Source organism: Centroberyx affinis, unplaced genomic scaffold, assembly GCF_046629955.1.
Source record: "Centroberyx affinis isolate AG114_WGS23_722 - 3 ecotype Tasmania unplaced genomic scaffold, CSIRO-AGI_Caff_v1 ptg002098l_1, whole genome shotgun sequence".
Classification (NCBI taxonomy): Eukaryota; Metazoa; Chordata; class Actinopteri; order Beryciformes; family Berycidae; genus Centroberyx; species Centroberyx affinis.
Genome location: NW_027280424.1, coordinates 107,397 through 126,554, shown reverse-complemented (window position 1 = coordinate 126,554; position 19,158 = coordinate 107,397). Strand labels below are relative to the sequence as shown.

At 44.1% G+C, this 19,158-nt stretch overlaps 1 protein-coding gene across 2 annotated transcripts; it reads right to left on the bottom strand.

Moving 5' to 3' along the window:
- Positions 1–2,507: 2,507 nt before the first annotated feature.
- On the bottom strand, positions 2,508–5,693 carry LOC139654492 (hairy/enhancer-of-split related with YRPW motif protein 1-like). Of its 2 annotated transcripts, XM_071531573.1 has the most exons (6): positions 5,548–5,693; positions 5,129–5,204; positions 4,933–5,016; positions 4,722–4,803; positions 4,056–4,304; positions 2,508–3,974 (listed from the first exon to the last, which is right to left on the bottom strand). In XM_071531573.1, exons 1-6 carry the CDS (start codon positions 5,631–5,633, stop codon positions 3,640–3,642), a joined length of 912 nt encoding a protein of 303 aa, XP_071387674.1. In that variant the 5' UTR covers positions 5,634–5,693; the 3' UTR covers positions 2,508–3,639. The 2 variants fall into 2 exon arrangements, with proteins under 2 accessions (XP_071387674.1, XP_071387673.1); XM_071531572.1 differs by having other exon boundaries at positions 2,508–4,304.
- Between the last annotated feature and the right edge of the window lie 13,465 nt (positions 5,694–19,158).

The following is a 19,158-nucleotide window of genomic DNA, read 5'->3' as shown; positions in this document are numbered from 1 at the left end:
GCACTCACTCACATGCTGTCCAAATGGGCGGGCTTTTAGCCAATCACAGCGCAGAGCTCAGGAGGAGCTCGCTAAATTCTGTCCATCTGGCATTGTAAAGCTCACGTGACATCCCCTGACCAATGGCGGGCCTCAGATGTCGCTTAGAAACAAGATTCCAACCACATTTCAGTCAAATATTAGCATATGTCACCGCTGAGGTGAAGGTAGATCCTCAGATGCTACAGGCTTTGAGTGCGAGTTACTTGGAGAAACTGACCCGAGATCAGAGTATTGTCTCAATTTTGTGACTGTAAATATTAGTAAGGAGAAAATATGAACGAGCTCCATCGTTGTCCATCACATAGAGGCTAGAGTAGTGCTCAACATCAGCGTCTAGTGGAATCACCGTCTCCATGTTAGCTTGTGTGGATAGCCCCATTTCTTGTGTCATTGTGCCAGAGAGTGAAAGCAATGCCAAATGCCAGAGACACTGAACTTTGCCGTTTGTAACAATCTCTATTCAGTATTGGTCTGCACTTAACTGCAAAACACAGAAAACGCCACTGAAAGGTTGAAGAAGCATAAGAAAGATATTTAAGCCATAATAGATATCACTGAGTCAATGACACATCCACGATACATCAACACAATATTGCCATCTGTGAGGGTGCATTTGAGTGTATTTACATATCCATATAGTTTGTAACCAAGGGTGCTCAAGCATGAGTTTGAACCCTGTCGGTCACACACATACAGTAGGCCCACAGATGTGTGTGAGTGTGTGTGTGTGTGTATTCCAGGAAGGGTGGGTAGATATGTTAGTGCCATGTGCTATTGCTCTGGTAATATATAAACAAACACCAGTACAGTATGTAAGAACTGAACATCTGTCGCACACTGATGACCTCAAAAGTACATCACAGAGTCGCACAGTGACTCCACCCACTATCCTACCTGCCTTTCTCTTTCTCTCTCCCGTCCCATTTGTGTGTTTTCCCTTCTCCACATATATCTTTGTGAGCAAGCAGTGGTTAATAAAGATTTGGGGTTCAGTGAATGAAATTGGCTTCCAGAGTGATTTTTTTCAGATTCTGTAATGGATCATATGATATATGATATGCCGCTTGTTCTATCTCATTCTTAACTTCTTGATATTCTATAAATAATATATTAGATTCTGCTTTTTTGAACAATTTGTTAAGACCCAAATTCATTTTTTATGTTAGGACTCCAAATGCAAATATTTGCAATATGTTGTCATTAGACTGGTTCCCAGGGATAATTTGTGGACTTTTAATCATATCTATGGAGTGATTTTGATGCATCTTGCTTGTTAGAGGACATTTTAACGAATTCCATGATGACATAAGACATAAGAGGATAATACCTAACATTTAGGGCCTCGGGCCTCCATGTAAGCGACATTTGGGCGCTCCTGTTCTTTGAGGCTCTCCATCGATGAAGTACCGCTTATGACCACATGGGGGAGACAAGAGATAAGCTGTCCCTACTCAAAACCTCTCGTTGACCTTGTGGATTTGGCTTACATCACTCTACCTGGCCTTGCATCATCTTTAGTAATGATAGTGAATGTTTAGGAGAATGAAGGAGAGAGAGATTGAACTAGAGAAAGAGAGGGAGAGTTGGGGGGGGGGGGGGGGGCATATTTTGCTGAGGGTGTAAACTTTGCCTGGTGCAGCAGAAGAAGGGAGGGAGGGTGTGCAGGAGCGGAGAACAGAAGGTGCAGCTGGAGCGAGCTGAAACGATGGCAGAGGGACAAAGCTGTTCTGCACACTCTTCCTTTCTCACACACTCTCTTTCTCAATCCCTCTCTCCTGTGCCAGTCTTTGATCTCCCGCCGTCCTCTATCTTCCTTCCCCCTTTCTTTCCCATCTCCTATCCTTCACTCCATCCCTCCTTTCCCTCGCTCTCTTTTCGCTCTCTTCCAACCTTCCCTCCCTCTTCCTCTCATCCTCCTCTCCTCTTCTTCTCTTCTCCTCGGCCGGTTCCCACGCGGTGCATGGGGCCAGCCGGGCTGCTATTGTCCAGGATATCCCCTCCTTGTTAATGGTTTCCTGTGCACACACAGAGGGCCGCCGAGAGAACAAGCAGCCTCATCTGATACCAGGCGTCGCCACGTACTGTACACACACACACACACACACACACACACACACACACACACACACACCAAAACAACGGCTGGCATCAACATAAAAATACACACACACATGCACACAAAAACACTCTCGTACTCTCTCGTACTCATACACACACGCTCAAACACGCACTCATACGCACAAACACACTCATGCACATGCAAACACACACACACATACACACACATCTAAACAACGCCTGGCATCATCATGCAAATACACAAAAACATTCTTGTACGCGTACGCACACGCTCAAACACACTCATCCTCACAGACACACTCATGTACATTTAAACACGCGCACACACACACACACACACACAGACAAATGCTATGAAAGCCACAGGTGATTTATCAAAACTCTTTTATTACAGGGAAGTCGTCATTACCACCAGCAACAACTTTGAAAAGTGAAGAAATCTGATTTGTCAGTGCTTGCGTTTGTACAACCACAAAATACACAAACTCACAGTGAGGTGTACCAGTAAACACCAAGAGATCAAGTGTAGATGGGAAGGAGGGGTTAGTATTTGGAAACGGCCCTAAAAGATAATAATAAATTATTGGAGTTGAGACCATCGGCTCCTGTGACAGACAGAACTGAACTCTCTCTGGATAATCACCAACTGACAGTGTAGCTGCTCTGTTGAAATAGTACAAGAAAATAATTGGGTCACTGGGCAATAAAAATCACCCAACTATCAGTTATAAAGCAGGGGAAATGAAACTGAACAAGCAATAAAAAAAAAAGTGGAAACACTGGTAGAACATATGTGAAGCCTTGACTGTAAATACAACAGTGTGTGTATTCCCAATGTAAAGGACTTCTGACAAAATTTACTGTGGAGAGGAAATATAAATTGAGGAAGCAAGCGAAAACAATGGAGCACCATATGACCATAAGAGGTTGTGGGTAAATCATGGGTAAGTTTATTTCAACCAAGCTGGTAGCTAACTTCTGTTCCCAGTATTTAGTCAAACAAACACCTGGTTTCGGTTATTCCACCCCATAAAATGCCGTAAAAGGGGGCGACCCTCAACCACCTCAAGCCCTCCTTTCATGCCTCTCTCTCTCTCTCTCTGTGGCCCGGGTACCAATACAGTGTGTTTCAGCTCAGGGGGAAAACAAAGGGGGACAGTTTCACCCAGGAACTTGACAGGCGACTGCTTGACCATCTGGAAAAGCCATCCCTGATAGGCCGACAACAGTGGGTGAAACTTCTAAAGAGATGGGCGGGAACAGAGATCAATCAACACAATAAATCACTCTTGTTGCTTTTTAGTCGTGGTCTCCCTCCTCACTGTTTCTTTCTATACAAAACACAATACATTATCAAGAAAATAGAAATCCTATAGCTATATCCTCTATAGGATGTCAATATCATAGAAAAAATAGTACTTTTTTTAGCAAGAAAAAAAAAAGTCTTGTCCATGAAAGTCCAGCTCAGCTGGGTTGTGAGTTCAGTCTCGGAGGATTGTATTGAGGTTTTCAGTCCAGTCAGAAAGCTCCTATTTCCATACCCCAGGGTCTGTAGGGTTTCCCAACGCTGGACGCAGGGGCCGGGGGGCTGATGGCGGCGGCGGGGGAGATGAGGGGGAAAGCGCTGAAGGGGAAGGGGAACGCCGCCAGGGAGGAGAGGAGAGGAGGGGAGAGCTTGGAGGCTGACGAGGAGACCAGAGCGGGGTGCAGGACGGAGGAGGGAGCGGCGCCGCTGGGGGGAACGCGGATCGGCCCCTGCTCCGAGTGCGGGGTGACGCTGCCGCTGCGCCTGCCTGGGATATGAGTCTCTGCCGCTGATGAAGAGGAGGAGGAGGAGGAGGAGGAAGATGAAGCTGGTGCGGATGACGAAGGAGTCTGTGGGCTGTTGGTGGCGCTGCGGGGTAACGGTGCCAGCGGCGCCCCCTGCTGGTGCTGGAGGAGCAGGGGGTGGGCCAGGTGGGCGGCGGGGGAGCCGAACGCCGAGCCCCACGCCAGGTGACTCAGGCCGGAGTGGGCCTCTCTCTGACTGGCGTAGTTGTTGAGGTGGGAGACCAGGCGGATCCGCAGCGGGTCGGTGCTCTCCAAGCCTTCGATGATGCTCAGGTAGCGGGCGGTCTCAGCCAGGCACTCCCTGAAACCCAAACCACGGTAGTCCATCGCTAGGGCATGGGCATCAAAATAACCTGCCGGTGGGGGAAGGGGAGGGAAAGAGGATAGAAATTTAGTCTCAACAATCCCCTGAACTGCACACCACAAAACAAGTCTGTCCAGAATAGAAGAAGCTCTGTTTGGCAAGAATCAATATGCCTCTGGCCGTGGGACTGGGGAAGAGTAAATAATCAGTCTGAACAAGACAGGTGTAAGGTGCCATCATGCCTGTCAGACCAGTTTTTAGAGTATTAACCGGGATCTTCTTTCACTTATTAATTTGGACATTTATTCATTCGTCTGTTCAAGAAAATAAAAGCCAAACTGAAAGAAGAATTCTATTTTATCTCCAAACTTTGTACTCACAAACATATGAGTATGATTATACAACAAATGTCTTTCTGTGACTGTTTTTTTTTTTTTTTTTGTCAGTGAACCAGATCCAGACATACCTTTGCCCCCAGCGGCATGAAGCATCTTCAGATGGTCCACAGTCATTTGCAAAATCTCTGCTTTCTCCAGTTTGGCGGAGCCCTACAATGCGTGAAGAGAAAAGTGAACCAATCAGGCATAAATAATCATTCAAATAGCACAATAATATTTCACATTAGGGGCTTAAAATTCTCTCTTTATACATGATTTGCTGTTTTGCCATTTGCTTACCTGTTTCTCAAAGGCGCTGGGAACCAGTCTCCGGAGCTCAGTGAGACTGTTGTTGATTCTGTCACGGCGCCGTTTCTCAATTATCTGAGGGAAAGGCGAGAAATCATTTGGTTATTTGGAAATTCCGAGTGCGCACGACGCAATTTGCGCATTTACGCAGAACTGTCCAACGGGTTTTTAATAGAGAATTACTTACTCCTCGACGTCGCTTCCTCGCCTGCACCTGAGTTGATGTTGTGGGGGACATGGACCCGAGAGGAGAGCTCATATTCCTTTAGAAAAATATAATGAGCTTCAGTTAGTATGCGTTATCTTATTTTATTCACAAATTAACACGCTGGTTTTTGTTGGCGCTATGTGTTCAGGCTATATATTTGGGCCATCCATTAACCTGCATCACAACATTTTACGCTCTTATCCTGACTGATGAGTGAGGCAGTAGAATATTAAATTCCTGGATTAGCAATATTACAAACAACCAAAAAATAAGGAGTGTACAGGTCAGGGCTTTAGTTCCCTTACAATAATCCTATGGCCATAGAATGACCATGGAAGAGAGAAATGGAATAAGAGCTAAGAGAGATGCAGAAGACATTTTAGAGCCAAATAACTTACCCATTCTCATCGGCGCTCTCCTTCTCCACCTCAATAGTCTCGTCCAGCTCGCTATCCGAGGAGCTAAAATCGTGATTCCTTTTCATTTTTGCTGCGCTAATTCGTCCACAATAGTCCTTCAGTGCGCTTGTCCTGTCTGCCAGTCGTGCGTCTGCTCAAGTTTGCCCGGAGCTCCTCCGTTTGAAGCGCTCAGCTTTCCCACGGTGTCATTTCAACGCTGCTGCCGGCCAAGAGGGGCGGGGCCTGGCGCGGAACTAGCCAATTAAGACGCGGCCGTGGGTTTGAGCGACAGCGCAGTTGGCTCAAGCACATCCTGCGCACTTTGACAAACCAGAGAGGAGGAAAAAGTAGAGAGATCTCACTCTGTCGCTATTTTTGGATGCCACAAACTCTCAGTGAAACTGTACTTCTGAAAAAGGTGTGAGACATGGCCTTAGGTATCTCCCATTGAAAACATCTACATTTTATTTAGACCACATCACACACAAGCCAACAGTATTGTTACCATCCTGAGCTAGACCTTATATTTTTGTTTTGAGAATTTTAAGATGTCTCTGCATGAGACAAAATTGTAGAAGGAGATGAGCACATACGTGAGAGTTAATGCAAACTTTTGGGTGCTGGGCCTGTTTTCTGGCTATTGGGTGATTAATTAGTTTAACAGTTAATTCACAGTTAATTGGGTGTTGAGGTGTGGTGCTCACCATACCTTGACGTAAATTAGTCCAAATTTGTTGTTAATGGAGAATAAAGATCAAGGACAATTTTGCCAGAAACTATATCTAAAACCAAAATTCACATCAAAGGAGGATTCAGAAACAAGTTGTGCGTGTTTGATGACTCTAATAATTTATCACACTGATAATAGTATCTTGGTCAGTCAGCTGATATTAGATGCAGGGACCTTGCCATAGCTTAGCCATGTTCACATTTTGGCTACACCCACCATCTTTGTAGTCGTTTTGATTTCCAAAATGGAGGATAAACTCAACCAAGACCACACGAGGACTTGTGCATGGTGAAATGTTACATATAGCTGGTATCATCAGTGCCAGCATGTAAGCTACTGAGCGGGTAGTTGCACACGGAAGCAAATTCTTCATTGGTTCATTGGAGAGACTTTCCAGCAGAGCCTTGTTCTTTTGCTGTGCACACAGCTATGTTAGTCAAAGATGCCCCTGAGTGATTTATCTTCTAAAAAACAGACGATCTTTGGAGAAACTTTGACAGCGGTCCAATGGACTTTCGGTCCGGGACTGTCGCCCCCACCCACCCCACCGCCTCCCCCGTGTGTCCCGGTGGTGATGAGGAGTGGCTGGCCGGCTGTCAGCACGCGCTGGCCGTGGGAAAGTTCCCTAAGCCGGCGCTGATAACCAATCAGAGGCCGACGGCCGTCTCCGGCGCTGGAATGAATGGAGCAATTGGTCGGGGCGACGGGCGGTCTGCGAGCGAGCGTGTGAACCTGTAATCCAATACTAACTCACCCAGGGAGGAGAGAGAGGCAGGACCGGAGCGACCAGAGGAAGCCATGAAGTCTAATCTTACCCCACAGCGAGACCTCATGCACGTTAAAGACGCTTTGGGGACTTCAAGGACTTTGTGTGCACACACAACAAAAGAGCGTAATGCAATTAAAGCAGACCCTCGTCCTTCTCCCTTGAGTTTCCACATCACCAGCACATGACTGGTGGCTTCCATAATGGTCACACTCCCCAAATAATTTGACAGACCTTGTGGTGTGTGTTTGTATATACGGCGGGCTCATGTTACTGGGAGATAAGCCCTTGTTAGAGAGCTATAGGAGCTCTTCAGTGAAGGGTCCTGTATGGAGGGTCAGTGGCATGTTTACACACTACTCACACTGTCACTTAACAGAACATCCTACTGTATATTACGTAACACGTTACACAACTAAATAATGTCACATCAAGCTATGATATAGGGTTATTGTTTTATTATAGTAATAGATAATGCATTTATCATTTGTCATAACCATTATTTATTGTTTAATTGCATCTGCATCAAATCAGGTGTGTTATCAAAAACTTTTAGGGTGATGCAGTTTTGTTGACCTGTTGCAAATTTCACATGCAAATATCCATCCGTCCTAAATTATTATTATTAACTGCCCACTGTTGATGCTATCAGTGATGTAGTATTATTCTTTACAAATTAAAAAAAATCAAATAATGTCAGTAATTAGTAATGTAATGTCTTTGTAATACCTGTTTATATATATAATCAATGTTTTATGTTATATATATGTAAGAAATTGCTACGCACAGTGAAAGAACATAAAAACACAAAACAAATTTAATATATTTCATTTATATATAATATAACATATTTAATCATGTTAAAGCTTTCAGCGACATATCAAAAGCACATGAAAACAAGTCATTTAACTTTATTTGATTATTCCTATACCAGACACCAATTACATTATGCAAAAAGAAAAAAGAAAAAAGAGAGAAAGAAATTGGCTTTCAGTTTCGTAAAACTGGGTACCACTAGCAACAGACTACATTACTAAGAATTAACAGAGACATTTTTTCCATAAAGTGTCTGAAATAACCAACTAAAATTCAAAATGTCTGTGGTGATACTCTTTCAAATACTGACTCTCCAGTAAATATGTAACTGTAAACCATGTTAACACACTTCTGGCTCTAAAATTCAACACTTCCATGAAGGTGGCAGGGGGGTTTTCTTTCTTTTTTTTTTTAACTAGACATAGCCTATGTGTTGAGGAAACAACAAATCAGCAACACAACAAGTGTGTTGAAAATAATATTGGAATATGAATCAAAAACAGCCACACACTCACTCTCTCTAAGGCAAGGTGCTGGTTGTGATTGTTATCACGCACCAATAAATATCAGCACAAAAGCCTGAATTATGGATCACTCATCACCACCCTCCACACACACGCACACACACGCACACACACACACACACACACACACACACACACACACACACACACACACACACCCACCCTAAGTGAGCACAGGCGTAATAGTCATCACAGAGAGAGGAGCCTGCCTTGTTTGGCCTGGTATGAATGAGAGGAAGCACTTAGGGCTGTTTTCATCTTATTGTTGTTGTAAGTCCTGTCTCTACAAGGCTGCGCTTATAGCCTGACAGACGCAGAGACGCACTCCCACGTTCATCGAACTGATCATTGGTGTGTGTGTGTGTGTGTGTGTGTGTGTGTGTGTCTGTGTATGTGTTGGGGGTGTGTGTGTGTGTGTGGGGGGGGGGTGCTCACACATGTGCGAGTTCATGCAACCTGAAGCCTTTGTCACAACAAACACAGGTGTGCGTCTAAATAAGCCTGTGAATGTGTGTGTTTGTGTGTGTGTGTGTGTGTGTGTGTCTTACTCTGTGTGTGTGTGTGTGTAACTAGGGGAGAGGGAGGGGAGGGGGTGGTGGTAAGCCCCGTTGTTGTATTTCAAGTTCACCCAGAGTTCCCACGCTGTTATTTTCTGCCCGGCTGTCTTTGTTCTACTGGTCTCATCACATGTTGTGATTAGTAGGGCCTTTCAGGGGCCGCGCTTTGAAGGTGAGGGCCCGCAACACGACATCATCAAATCCCCACCCTTCCCCCCCTCCTCCTCATCCTCCTCCTCCCCTCGTCTCCCCTCTGCAAATCAGGCCACCAAACCGAATCAAACGCAGCGCCAAAACCAGCAGGGTTACTCTGGGGTTTCACCTCCGTCTCTCTCTCTCTCTCTCTGTTCTTTCCTCTATACTCTCCCCCTCTCTCTTTCTGTCAAGTCTAATTTCTCTGTTTTTCCATATTTCCCTCTGTATTTTCTTCATGGGCTGTATCCTTCATCATGATCTTTCCCTCTCTCTCTCTTTCTCTCTCTCTCTCTCTCTCCATCCTCTCTCCCCCTCAGTCGTTTTTCTGCGAGATCAAACTCAAATGTTGTAATTTTGTTACTCCAAACCCTTTATTTGGCTGCCAAGTGCTCAGAAACACTGGGGACATTGATGTGCGGAGTTCAGGGTCAGTTCAGAGGGGAAACGTTAAGACATTTATTTCGGAATTATATCCCTCGCCTTCATGATGCTGCTGGATTCTGCTGAAGGTTCGGTCAGAAATGATCAGTTTCCATTTACAGTTTTCATCTGCCCACTCTCACTGTACAATCAGTGGTTTTGGTGGGTTTTGGTTTATTAGTAAGCCGCAAGTGCATTTTTTCGGCAATAGCTGTCATCAGTACAGACATAAATTGAGTCTAGACTGTCTTACCAGAAGGAAATGGTAGGAGTATTGCGTGCACTTTCAAGCTTTGAAGTTCTTTTAAAGGGGAATCTCACCAATAATTCACCTCAGTACTATTTTGACTTTGCGTTCAGTATAATTAATTTTTCCATAAATATTTACACAACGGTCTTTATGTCATTAGGTATTCGGTTGTAATGTTTTGCTTGGATTTGAGTCCCTGCAAAACTGTTTTCTAAGTATATAAAACAACTTCGCAGCCTGGAAACACTCTAGTCTTTGAGTGACGCTTAATTTTATTCTACACAACTTCACTGAGCTTCAATTAGCACAACAAGAGTGCAGCGTGGACAGGGTGACAGTGATGAATGAGATCACACTGAAAAACTCTCAATCACTCTTGAACCACACAAAGTCATGAAAAACTGTTCAGAGTTTTGGGATACGTGTGAAATAATGTTTAAAATGTTCCAGCTTTGCTCTTTTTGATAGTGTTCCTTTAGTGTCTGGCTCTGTGATGTAAAAGCAAAATCTATCAAACAAACAAAAGTGAAAAAAAAATAAAAACATTTCACTCATTATTTTTTAAGTTAATAGACTCTTTTAAGTTAATAGACACAAAAGAGAAAAGAAATATAACTCATTGTTCAGACTAATAACATGTTACATTAGGAGTTTTTTGTATCATTTAGAATAATTTATTTTGCATTTTATTTTGTCTTTTTGGTCTTTTAAGTTGATAGACACAAAAGAGAAAAGAAATATAACTCATTGTTCAGACTAATAACATGTCACATTAGGATGCCATGTAACAAAATCCTGTTTCCCTTCGTGGTCAAGATGGATGGTAAACCCTATAATTCCAGTAAGGGAAATTGTTTGGTCATGGTTTGACAAATGTAACATTCCACCATGTGTACCTGCTGTGAACAGTGAGGTGAAACTGAGGCGAGTGAAAACTAAAACGATCGGCAAAACTTATTGCTCTGCTCTGCTCTCCTCTTTGGTCAAATGAATCAGATCCTGACTGACTCAGCCCATTCTTTACCAAAATGATGACTGATATTAAAGGATACGGCTGGTGTTTATTTTATTTTATTTTATTTTTTTAAGTTTGTGCCAATTGTCTAAGTTGCCCTGCTCCTTTCCATTATTCCTGCTGGCAGAAATATCAAGGCTCATTTTCCTCCTTTCAGAAGAAGCCATTTGTTGCCAGGTACTTGTACAGAATGAAAAACAACTTCCACACACTTGAAAATTGCCAGCGCGAGATAATCCATCACCGTAAACATGCAGCCTTAATTTAGTTTTGTCAAAGTTTCTGCTTTATCGTTATTTCATTGTGACCCGGTTGAGTTTTTTCATATCAGTATGTGCGTTATCAGTATCTTCTGACACTTGAAAAAAAAAATTATGTGGATAATAAAATGGAAGTCTCTGTGAGTAAAAAAAACCCTAAAACATGTTACAAACTTTATTGTCACATCTATGCCTTTTCATCTGTTAGCCGGGACAAAGTTTGTATTTTTAAAAATACAAACTTTGTCCCGGCTAACAGATGATAAAATGAGCAAATGTTAAAAATCAAATTACATATGGCATAGACTGTAAAATAATTGGGGTAAATGTAAACTACACATAATAGACAATAGTAAATGGACTATAACTCTAAATGACACCAGTATTCTCCTTTAAAGCCTATTAGGTCGGTTCGTTTTGTTTGACCTATAAGTGAGTCTGTGGCTACCTGAAGCAGTCAGCACCGCCTCACTCCGAAAGCCAAGTTCTCCACACTTTCTAACGCATTCCTCTGATACACGGCTGCGTTTGGCTCGACTGAAATCAAATGTCACATCTTGCGAAGCCGCGAGCCTCGCTGAGTCATCCTGAGACGCCGGGTAGCCGCGGCGTCCGTGTGCTAGCCACAGACAGATGTTCGTCCGCTCCGAACAATACGCTGGACAATACGAGCCGTTCTCCAGAGAAACCCCGCGGAGGGGGGGGGGGGCTTGTTATTGTTTATAAATAGAGCTGTGTGCTGCATTGAGGAAGGCTAACTTTGTTTCCCTTGACAGAGAGAGGAAGCGGCGGCTAATTCTGCCTGAGACGTGTGTGACACCCGACCATTGTGGCCCGGAGAGAGAGAGAGAGAGGGAGAGAGAGAGACATTGTTTATGAATGTCTGTGTATCCGTGTGTGACAACTCCTTGCATTGTGTGTCTTTAGAAGGGAGGGCTGTTTGTGTGTGTGTGTCAGGGGTGGGTTGGTGGGGCTGTGTGTGTGTGTGTGTGTGTGTGTATGTATGTGTGTGTGTGTGACACCCTAGTATTGTCGTGGGAGGGTGGGGGGTGTGGGGGGGGGTGACATTGTTTGCCCTTGTCTGCCACTGTCAGTTCCCTCTGGGCGCTGTGGGTTTTGTTTTTGGGGTTTTCTCCTTCACCCCTCTTGACTTGTATTCTTCTCTCCTGTCCGAATTGGTTATACACAGAGCACATGAGATCCGCCTATTGCTTAGTGTGTATCTATGTGTGTGTGTGTGTGTGTGTCTGTATGTGTGTGTGTATGTGGGGAGGTTGTGTGTGCATGCGTGTGCGTATAGAGGAAGTGAAGGATGTGTCGAAGTTGACCTACTGACACTCATCTCTGTCTTGTCTTCCCATGGGAAGTGTTTGAGGGCCTCTCTCGCTCTCTCTCTCTCTCTCTCACACACACACACACACACGCACACACACACACACACACGATCCATCTCTCTGTCACTCTCTCAGACGTGAGGAAGGTTTCTGTCCAGACAAATGTTTATTCTGTTGATGGTCAGTTTTTTGCCCCTGAAAAACCACAAACTCTTTCTTCTCTTTTTGAGTCATATTAGAAATGTTGACTGCATTATTTTACATAATTTTGTACAGAAGATGATTTTAATCCATGCTAAAATAAGACATTGTATCATAGAATTTCCCTAATTCTAAAATACATCAAAAACCATTATCAAACTTTTCTGTCTTTTTCACATACAGGATGTTAGATTGCTCTAAATGGAGAAAAAAGAATTATATCTCAATATAATAATTTTTCTCTATGATACAAACTAATGGTCTTACTTAAATAGTAGCTGAATATACAGTATGAAGACTACATGGAAAACATGAAGAGCATTTGATTTAAATTATTTTACAAGTGATTTGCCCAAAGTGTGTAGCAAGATAAATCAACAATAAATATTTTAAACCATATCACTGATGCCAGGTGAAAACCGCTTACCTCCACTTTTGGTGTTTTTAAATTGGTCATATGATGAAAGATATTCAAATCACCCTTTAAATGAAACCAAACCTGAAATTTCAAAAATATAAAATAAGAAATCATCTTGAAAATAGGATTTTTTTTTCTTTTTCTGAACAGTTGATGTTTTGGAATTACAAGATATCTCTGGATATAAGCAATAGTCAGATGTTGGTTTGCCTACATTTTAACCATTTAGCTGACACTCTTACCCAGAGCAACATGCAGTGAGTGAGCAGGCAGGCTTCCAGTGTCTTGCTCAAACATGCTTTGACTGGACAAACGGCTGTTGATGGACACCTGGGATCAAACCTGTGACCTTTTAGTTACAGGACAGCCGCTCTAATGACTGGGCCAGTCTGCCTGCCTGAACCCTTCCCCTTCATCTCCACTTAAATCATCCTCTGAGCCTCGGTCTGCTGCATTTGATATCTTTATTCAACAGGTGGATGGGAGGCGGTCAGCAGACTCCCAGTCTAGTGAAGTATCTAGTGAAGTCATGTGTTGTATCCAATCATCTCAAATCAAAACCGTGACTCCACATTTCCTACGTGAAGATTAAGTACTTTCTGGTGAATATTCAGGGATTCAGTTCAGTCCTGTAGGACTTTTATCTAGAAGTAAAGTGGGAAGCAGAATGACTGGTTTTGGGGTTTGGGTGTGAATCACGTCTGGAGTAAGCGAAACTCCTGGTGGGTGGTCACTGTGAGGTGTGTGTGTGTGTGGAGAGAGAGAGAGAGAGAGAGAGAGAACAAAGGGCAGTCATTCCACTTTCATCTCAGGTTGGGGTAATTAGATCTGAGTTTGACCCAGTCACATTCTCAAACTGACCTTGTACGTTTGACAAATTTACATTTTTATCTTTTTTAACATTTTATATGTAATGAATAGCATACAGTGGAGGAAGGCAGGTGAGACGGGAGAGAGGAGAACATGCTGGCATGCGACAGAAGTCACGAGTCGCGCTTGAATTCGGTGTAAGAAGTTCACGGTTTGCGGCGGAGTCCGCCGACCCAGACTGCCCCGAATTTTACCCTTGATGTGGCTGCAGCATGACCAACAGGCTTGACATGTGGGTATGTCGAAATGTGAGGTGAGGTGAAAAAGTTGTCATTGGTTTCGTACCTTTATCAAATGTGCAGACACACACACACACACACACACACACACACACACACACACACATACACCTCCACAAACTAACCTAATCGCTCTCCTCTGCATTCTCACATCTCTCTAATTCGATAACGAGGCTGAACCGTCAAAACATGTTTTAACGTTTGACATTTGGCCTCGGCAAAAAAAAAAAAAAATTATCCCGTCTCTCACCCCTACTCCTTCCTTGAGTATTTTGGCAGACTTGGGAGAGAGCAGCCCCCCCCCCACCCCCCCACCCCGCTGTAGTGCGGGGTTGCCGGCCCTCTGACCCTGGTAATGATGGCGGGTCAGGAGTCAGGTTGTGTGAAGAAACCCTCTACGTCTGCAGAGCGCGTGAGGAGCGCCTGGGAACCAGAGCTAGCTGTGTGATCCCGTGAAATTGATCTCTCCAGGGGGGGACCAGTGGTGTGTATTTATATTTATGTGTGTATTTGAGGTTGCGTGTGTGTGTGTGTGTGTGTGTATGTGGGGGTGGTGGGGGTGGAGGGCGACCGCGACAGGAGACACACCAGCGGAAATGGCAGATCCCAGCGGTTGGCCCGCCGTGCCGTGACCAGGCTGCCCTGTCTGTCTGCCTGTCTGCCTGTCTGTCTGCCTGTCTGCCTGTCTGTCTGTCTGTCTGCCTGTCTGCCCTGTCTGTCTGTCTGGAGCGGGAGTGGAGGGAAAGACAGGAGACAGTGGAGGGCTTGGGGGGGTGAGGGGGCTGAAATGTAGAGAAACAGAGATAAATACAACCCCAAAATTACCATACTTCCTTGTTGAAATGCCAAAATGCAGCATATACTGTATTTACAGAATATACATAGCCTGTAAATTCCTATAAAACCTATAAGGACAACCAATAGAGCCTAAGACTGATTTAACTGATGCTTCTTTCAGCCAATTGTTAATTCAAGTTTGCATGATAATTTTGCATTAATATCTCTTCGTATCGGCTTTCTTAGTTAGATAGGTCATATATGTATATTGTCTCTCTCATGCTTTAGCAATGTAAATGCGTTTTTACCATGCCAATAAAGCACCTTTTGAATTAATTTAATTGAACAAAGACAAAAAAGGGAGAAAGAATGTGTGTGTGTGTGTGTGTGTGTGTGTGTGTGCGTGCGTGTGCGTCAGTATCTGTAAGACAGAGCCTCCAGTGAAGGCCTGGCTGCTCTTTCATCTTCAGCGTCTGCTATTCTTCTGGGCGCTCTCTGGCCAAACCTCCACTGTCTGCTCGGCCTATTTAGATGCGACCACTTCAGTCATATCTGTAGGCTCATTATGGCGGCTTCCAAACCAATCCTTTCTTGTGCTTATTCAATCACAGAGGGATCTTGTAAGCTTTTTTTTGTCTGTCTGCTCCCTCTCAGGGGCTTTGTAGAGACATTTTGAAACAATCAGATCTATTAGTTGGGACTTGTGATGTCTGATCCCCCCACTGTACATGGGGCCTGGATGGAAATGCGGCACACCCCAGTCTAAAATTCCTTGACGTCTCCAAAGAACAAATCCCCAAAGAATCTAGTCAGAATCTACCATAGTTTTGAACTAATGCAGTGGATGGTTTTACGTCCTATTGGACAGGACTCTGAGATTATTGGAGTCATACTGTTTACTGTGTATGATACATAGCGATCCAATACAATATGATACAAAGCGATCCAATACAATATGACGCGATGCAATACAATTCGATGTGATACTGTATATACTTTTTTGGCTTTTTACCCCTTAAAAAAACACCACGCCCACTCATGACCCCCCTCCCCCATCACAGGCGTGCATATGAATGGTGCGCAGTTCAGCAGAAGAATGATTTTCCCATTTTAGATTATTTTATTTGTATAGTTATCAGAGGAGGCCTAGAGGCTCCAGGCTATTCAGTATTTCACAAGAAAAAAAAGCAAAAATTTGTGAAAAATCAGAGATAGACATGATAATAAATTTGTATAGAAGAAATGTGTTTTTTTTCCAATCCCAAAAATATTTTGTGACCTCCAGGGGGTCCAGACACCCAGATGAGAACCAGTACTTTACAGTACCATAGGATATGATATAATATGATGCGATGCGATGCGATGCAATGATATAATGCAATAATACAATGTGAGGTGAGACAAAATAGATCTTTGCAGATGTGGAAGTTGTTAACCAACCAGCACATGACTTTGACACACCTAGGCCAATTTGTCAGGGTTGAGTGAACAGGACTTGTCATTACGTCACTTAGAGGCCAGATTCAAAACATTAATTAGACAGACTTGCCTGGTTTGTTTGCTTTTGTACTTGTGAGTGACGGGTGTATGCATTTGTATATGTACTTATGTGTGTGTGTGTGTGTGTGTGTGTGTGCACGTGTCCAGTGTACCTTTGTGTCTGGCTGCCTTGATTTGAGTATGTGTTGCACACTTGGCTTTGCCTTTGGTGTGTGTGTGTGTGTTTGTGTTTTGTCACAGAGTGGTTAGCACAAGGCTGATTGCTGTTTATTTGGTCTGTGGGTTGACACAGAGCCCAGCAGTCAGGAGCGCTACTGACAGCTCTGTTTTGATTGGGTCCCTCTGGCCATACCAACACTAACACTGGGGTCGCGCTCTTCCCCCTGTCCCCCGGATCCTGTGGCTCCCACTCCAAGGTTCCCGCCTGTGCTTCGAAATAAAATCATTAGATAAATCATTATGATTGGAACGAGACATTTTCAAAATTGTGGATGAGAAATGTTGAGTAAAATACTGTACTGTCAAAAAAGACATAAAACACACAAAGGTTGGGACATTAATATATGTCTGAGGTTTTTTTTTTTAAGTTTAAAAATAGTTTTTAAAAAAGAACATACATACATTAGAGATGTGAAATACGTCTGTCTGTCAGAAAAAGTTATTACCCTGAACATTTTTTTAGATGACTTTCACAAGTTGAAGAAGTAGCAGTAAAAGCACTCCTGTCATTTCTTTTCCTGGGCAAAGTCATCTTGTTTTCATCTTTTTTTACAGTCTGGAAGTTCTGAGTTGAGCAAATCAATTCCTCGATTTTCCGGCTGGACTCACACTCTGCTGTGAAACATGTCATGGCTTGTCATGGTTCAGTCCCTTCACACACACACACACACACACACACACACACACACACTGACATGCTCAAGATGGTACATGGTACATGAACACTTACTCAACCATATAATGTGACCCTGTCTCAGCCTACATACACACGCACACACACTGGTAAAGAGGTCAGCGCTTTGCCGTCTGGTGGTCAGACCCAACCCCACTGAGTTTCACACCCCCACCCCCCCGTCCGTCTCTCTCTCTCTCTCTCTCTCTCTCTCTCTCTCTCTCATCTATAACCTGTTGTACTGCAGCTCCCTTTCCGTATTCTCTCCCTCCTTTCTCTGATACCCCAACTTACACACACACACACACACACACACACTCTCACAGTCTTACTTATGTCACTTTTGGGGTATTTACATAGACTTACATTCATTTCCTGGAGACTTACCCTAACCCTAACCATAACCACTACTTGCCTAAACCTAACCTTTACCCTAACCTTAACCACTGACCCAAAAATCAGCTTTTTACCAATTGGGGACACAGCTTTTGTCCCCAATTGCACAAGCCGTCCCCAATCAACTGGTCTTAAGTCTAGTTTGTGTCCCTGAAAGTGACTTAAGTCATACCCACACACACACACACACACACACACACACACACACACACACTGTCCCACAGACAGCTTGAAGTTCCCCTCTGAGAAGGAGTGAGGAGAGGGTGGTGGGGTGCAGAGGTGGGACGGCTGAGGGGGTGTGTGTGTGTGTCCCTGCTGTAACGGCTGCTCCCGGCCGTCCGCACAGCTGTCTGGTAGACACACACATACACACATACACACACACACACACACACGCACTGAGCGGCTGTGAGATACACCCCACCCCCTCCACCCCTCTCCCCACGACTTCTTCCCAGGCCTGGGACTGAGAGAAAGGGAAGGAGGGGAAACGGCTGGAAAGGATTATAACACACGCAAACACACACACACACACACACACACACACACACACACACACACACACATACAAACACTTACATACAAAGACAGACAAAAAATAGATGCATCCACATGCACGCACACACATACACACACACACACACACACACACGTGCTAACGTTACCTTAAAGTGTTTTGGCGTGTTATAGCAGTGTAAGTGTAACACCACTAACTCAGGTGCAAGACACACACACATCTGCTAATGTTACTTTAAAGATTTTTGGAATGTTACAGCAAACACAGACACACACACACAGACGTTGTGCTACATTTGCTTCTGTATAAGCGTGTGTGTGTGTGTGTGTGTGTGTGAGGCCCCTCTGTTTAGACTTGTCTGTTTAGTTCGTGCACTGTAGTGATTCCCCAGCGGAGCCAAGACTCCGTGAAGGAATGAGTCTCCCAGTAGAACACCATAACACTTGGATACATGTCAACACAGCGCCGCGGCTCTCTGCCACTCTGTCACCAGGAAGTTGTTCATAGTTTACAGGAAGCGGGACCGTGGTCTCAACAGGAAGCGATGGGCAGCCACTCTGGTGAAACCAAACCTCAAGTGCTCATGGGTAACGCGTACAGCTCGCTTTTCCACTTGGGTTTGAGCTCTGATAAAAAATTTTAAAAAAAAGTTGTGGAAATGTTTTCATTGTAGAAACTATGCTTTTTTAGTTATTTGTCGAGGGCCCCGTGTTATTTCGGTCGTGCCATGTGAAAACACGCAGCGGACTCGGGAACATTCCCCGTGTTTATGTTTGAATCGGCCGCTTTACGCCGTGTTTGTTATGCCTGGCGATGGAATAAGACAGAGGCTGGAGTTTCACAGGCACAGGAAAGTCTTTGTTGGCAACCGTGCTTCACTGCAGGCGTTAGTGTTAGTGTGGCAATCGACGTAAATAAACCCAAAGTCTGAGGT

Bases quoted from the DNA above. Each gene is read 5' to 3' on its own strand.
- LOC139654492 (XM_071531572.1), bottom strand. From the start codon at position 5,633: ATGAAAAGGAATCACGATTTTAGCTCCTCGGATAGCGAGCTGGACGAG. The intron at 5,017-5,128 runs GTAAGTAATTCT...CCTTTCCCTCAG, and splicing joins CGAGGAAGCGACGTCGAGGA to ATAATTGAGAAACGGCGCCG. The intron at 4,804-4,932 runs GTAAGCAAATGG...CACGCATTGTAG, and splicing joins CCAGCGCCTTTGAGAAACAG to GGCTCCGCCAAACTGGAGAA.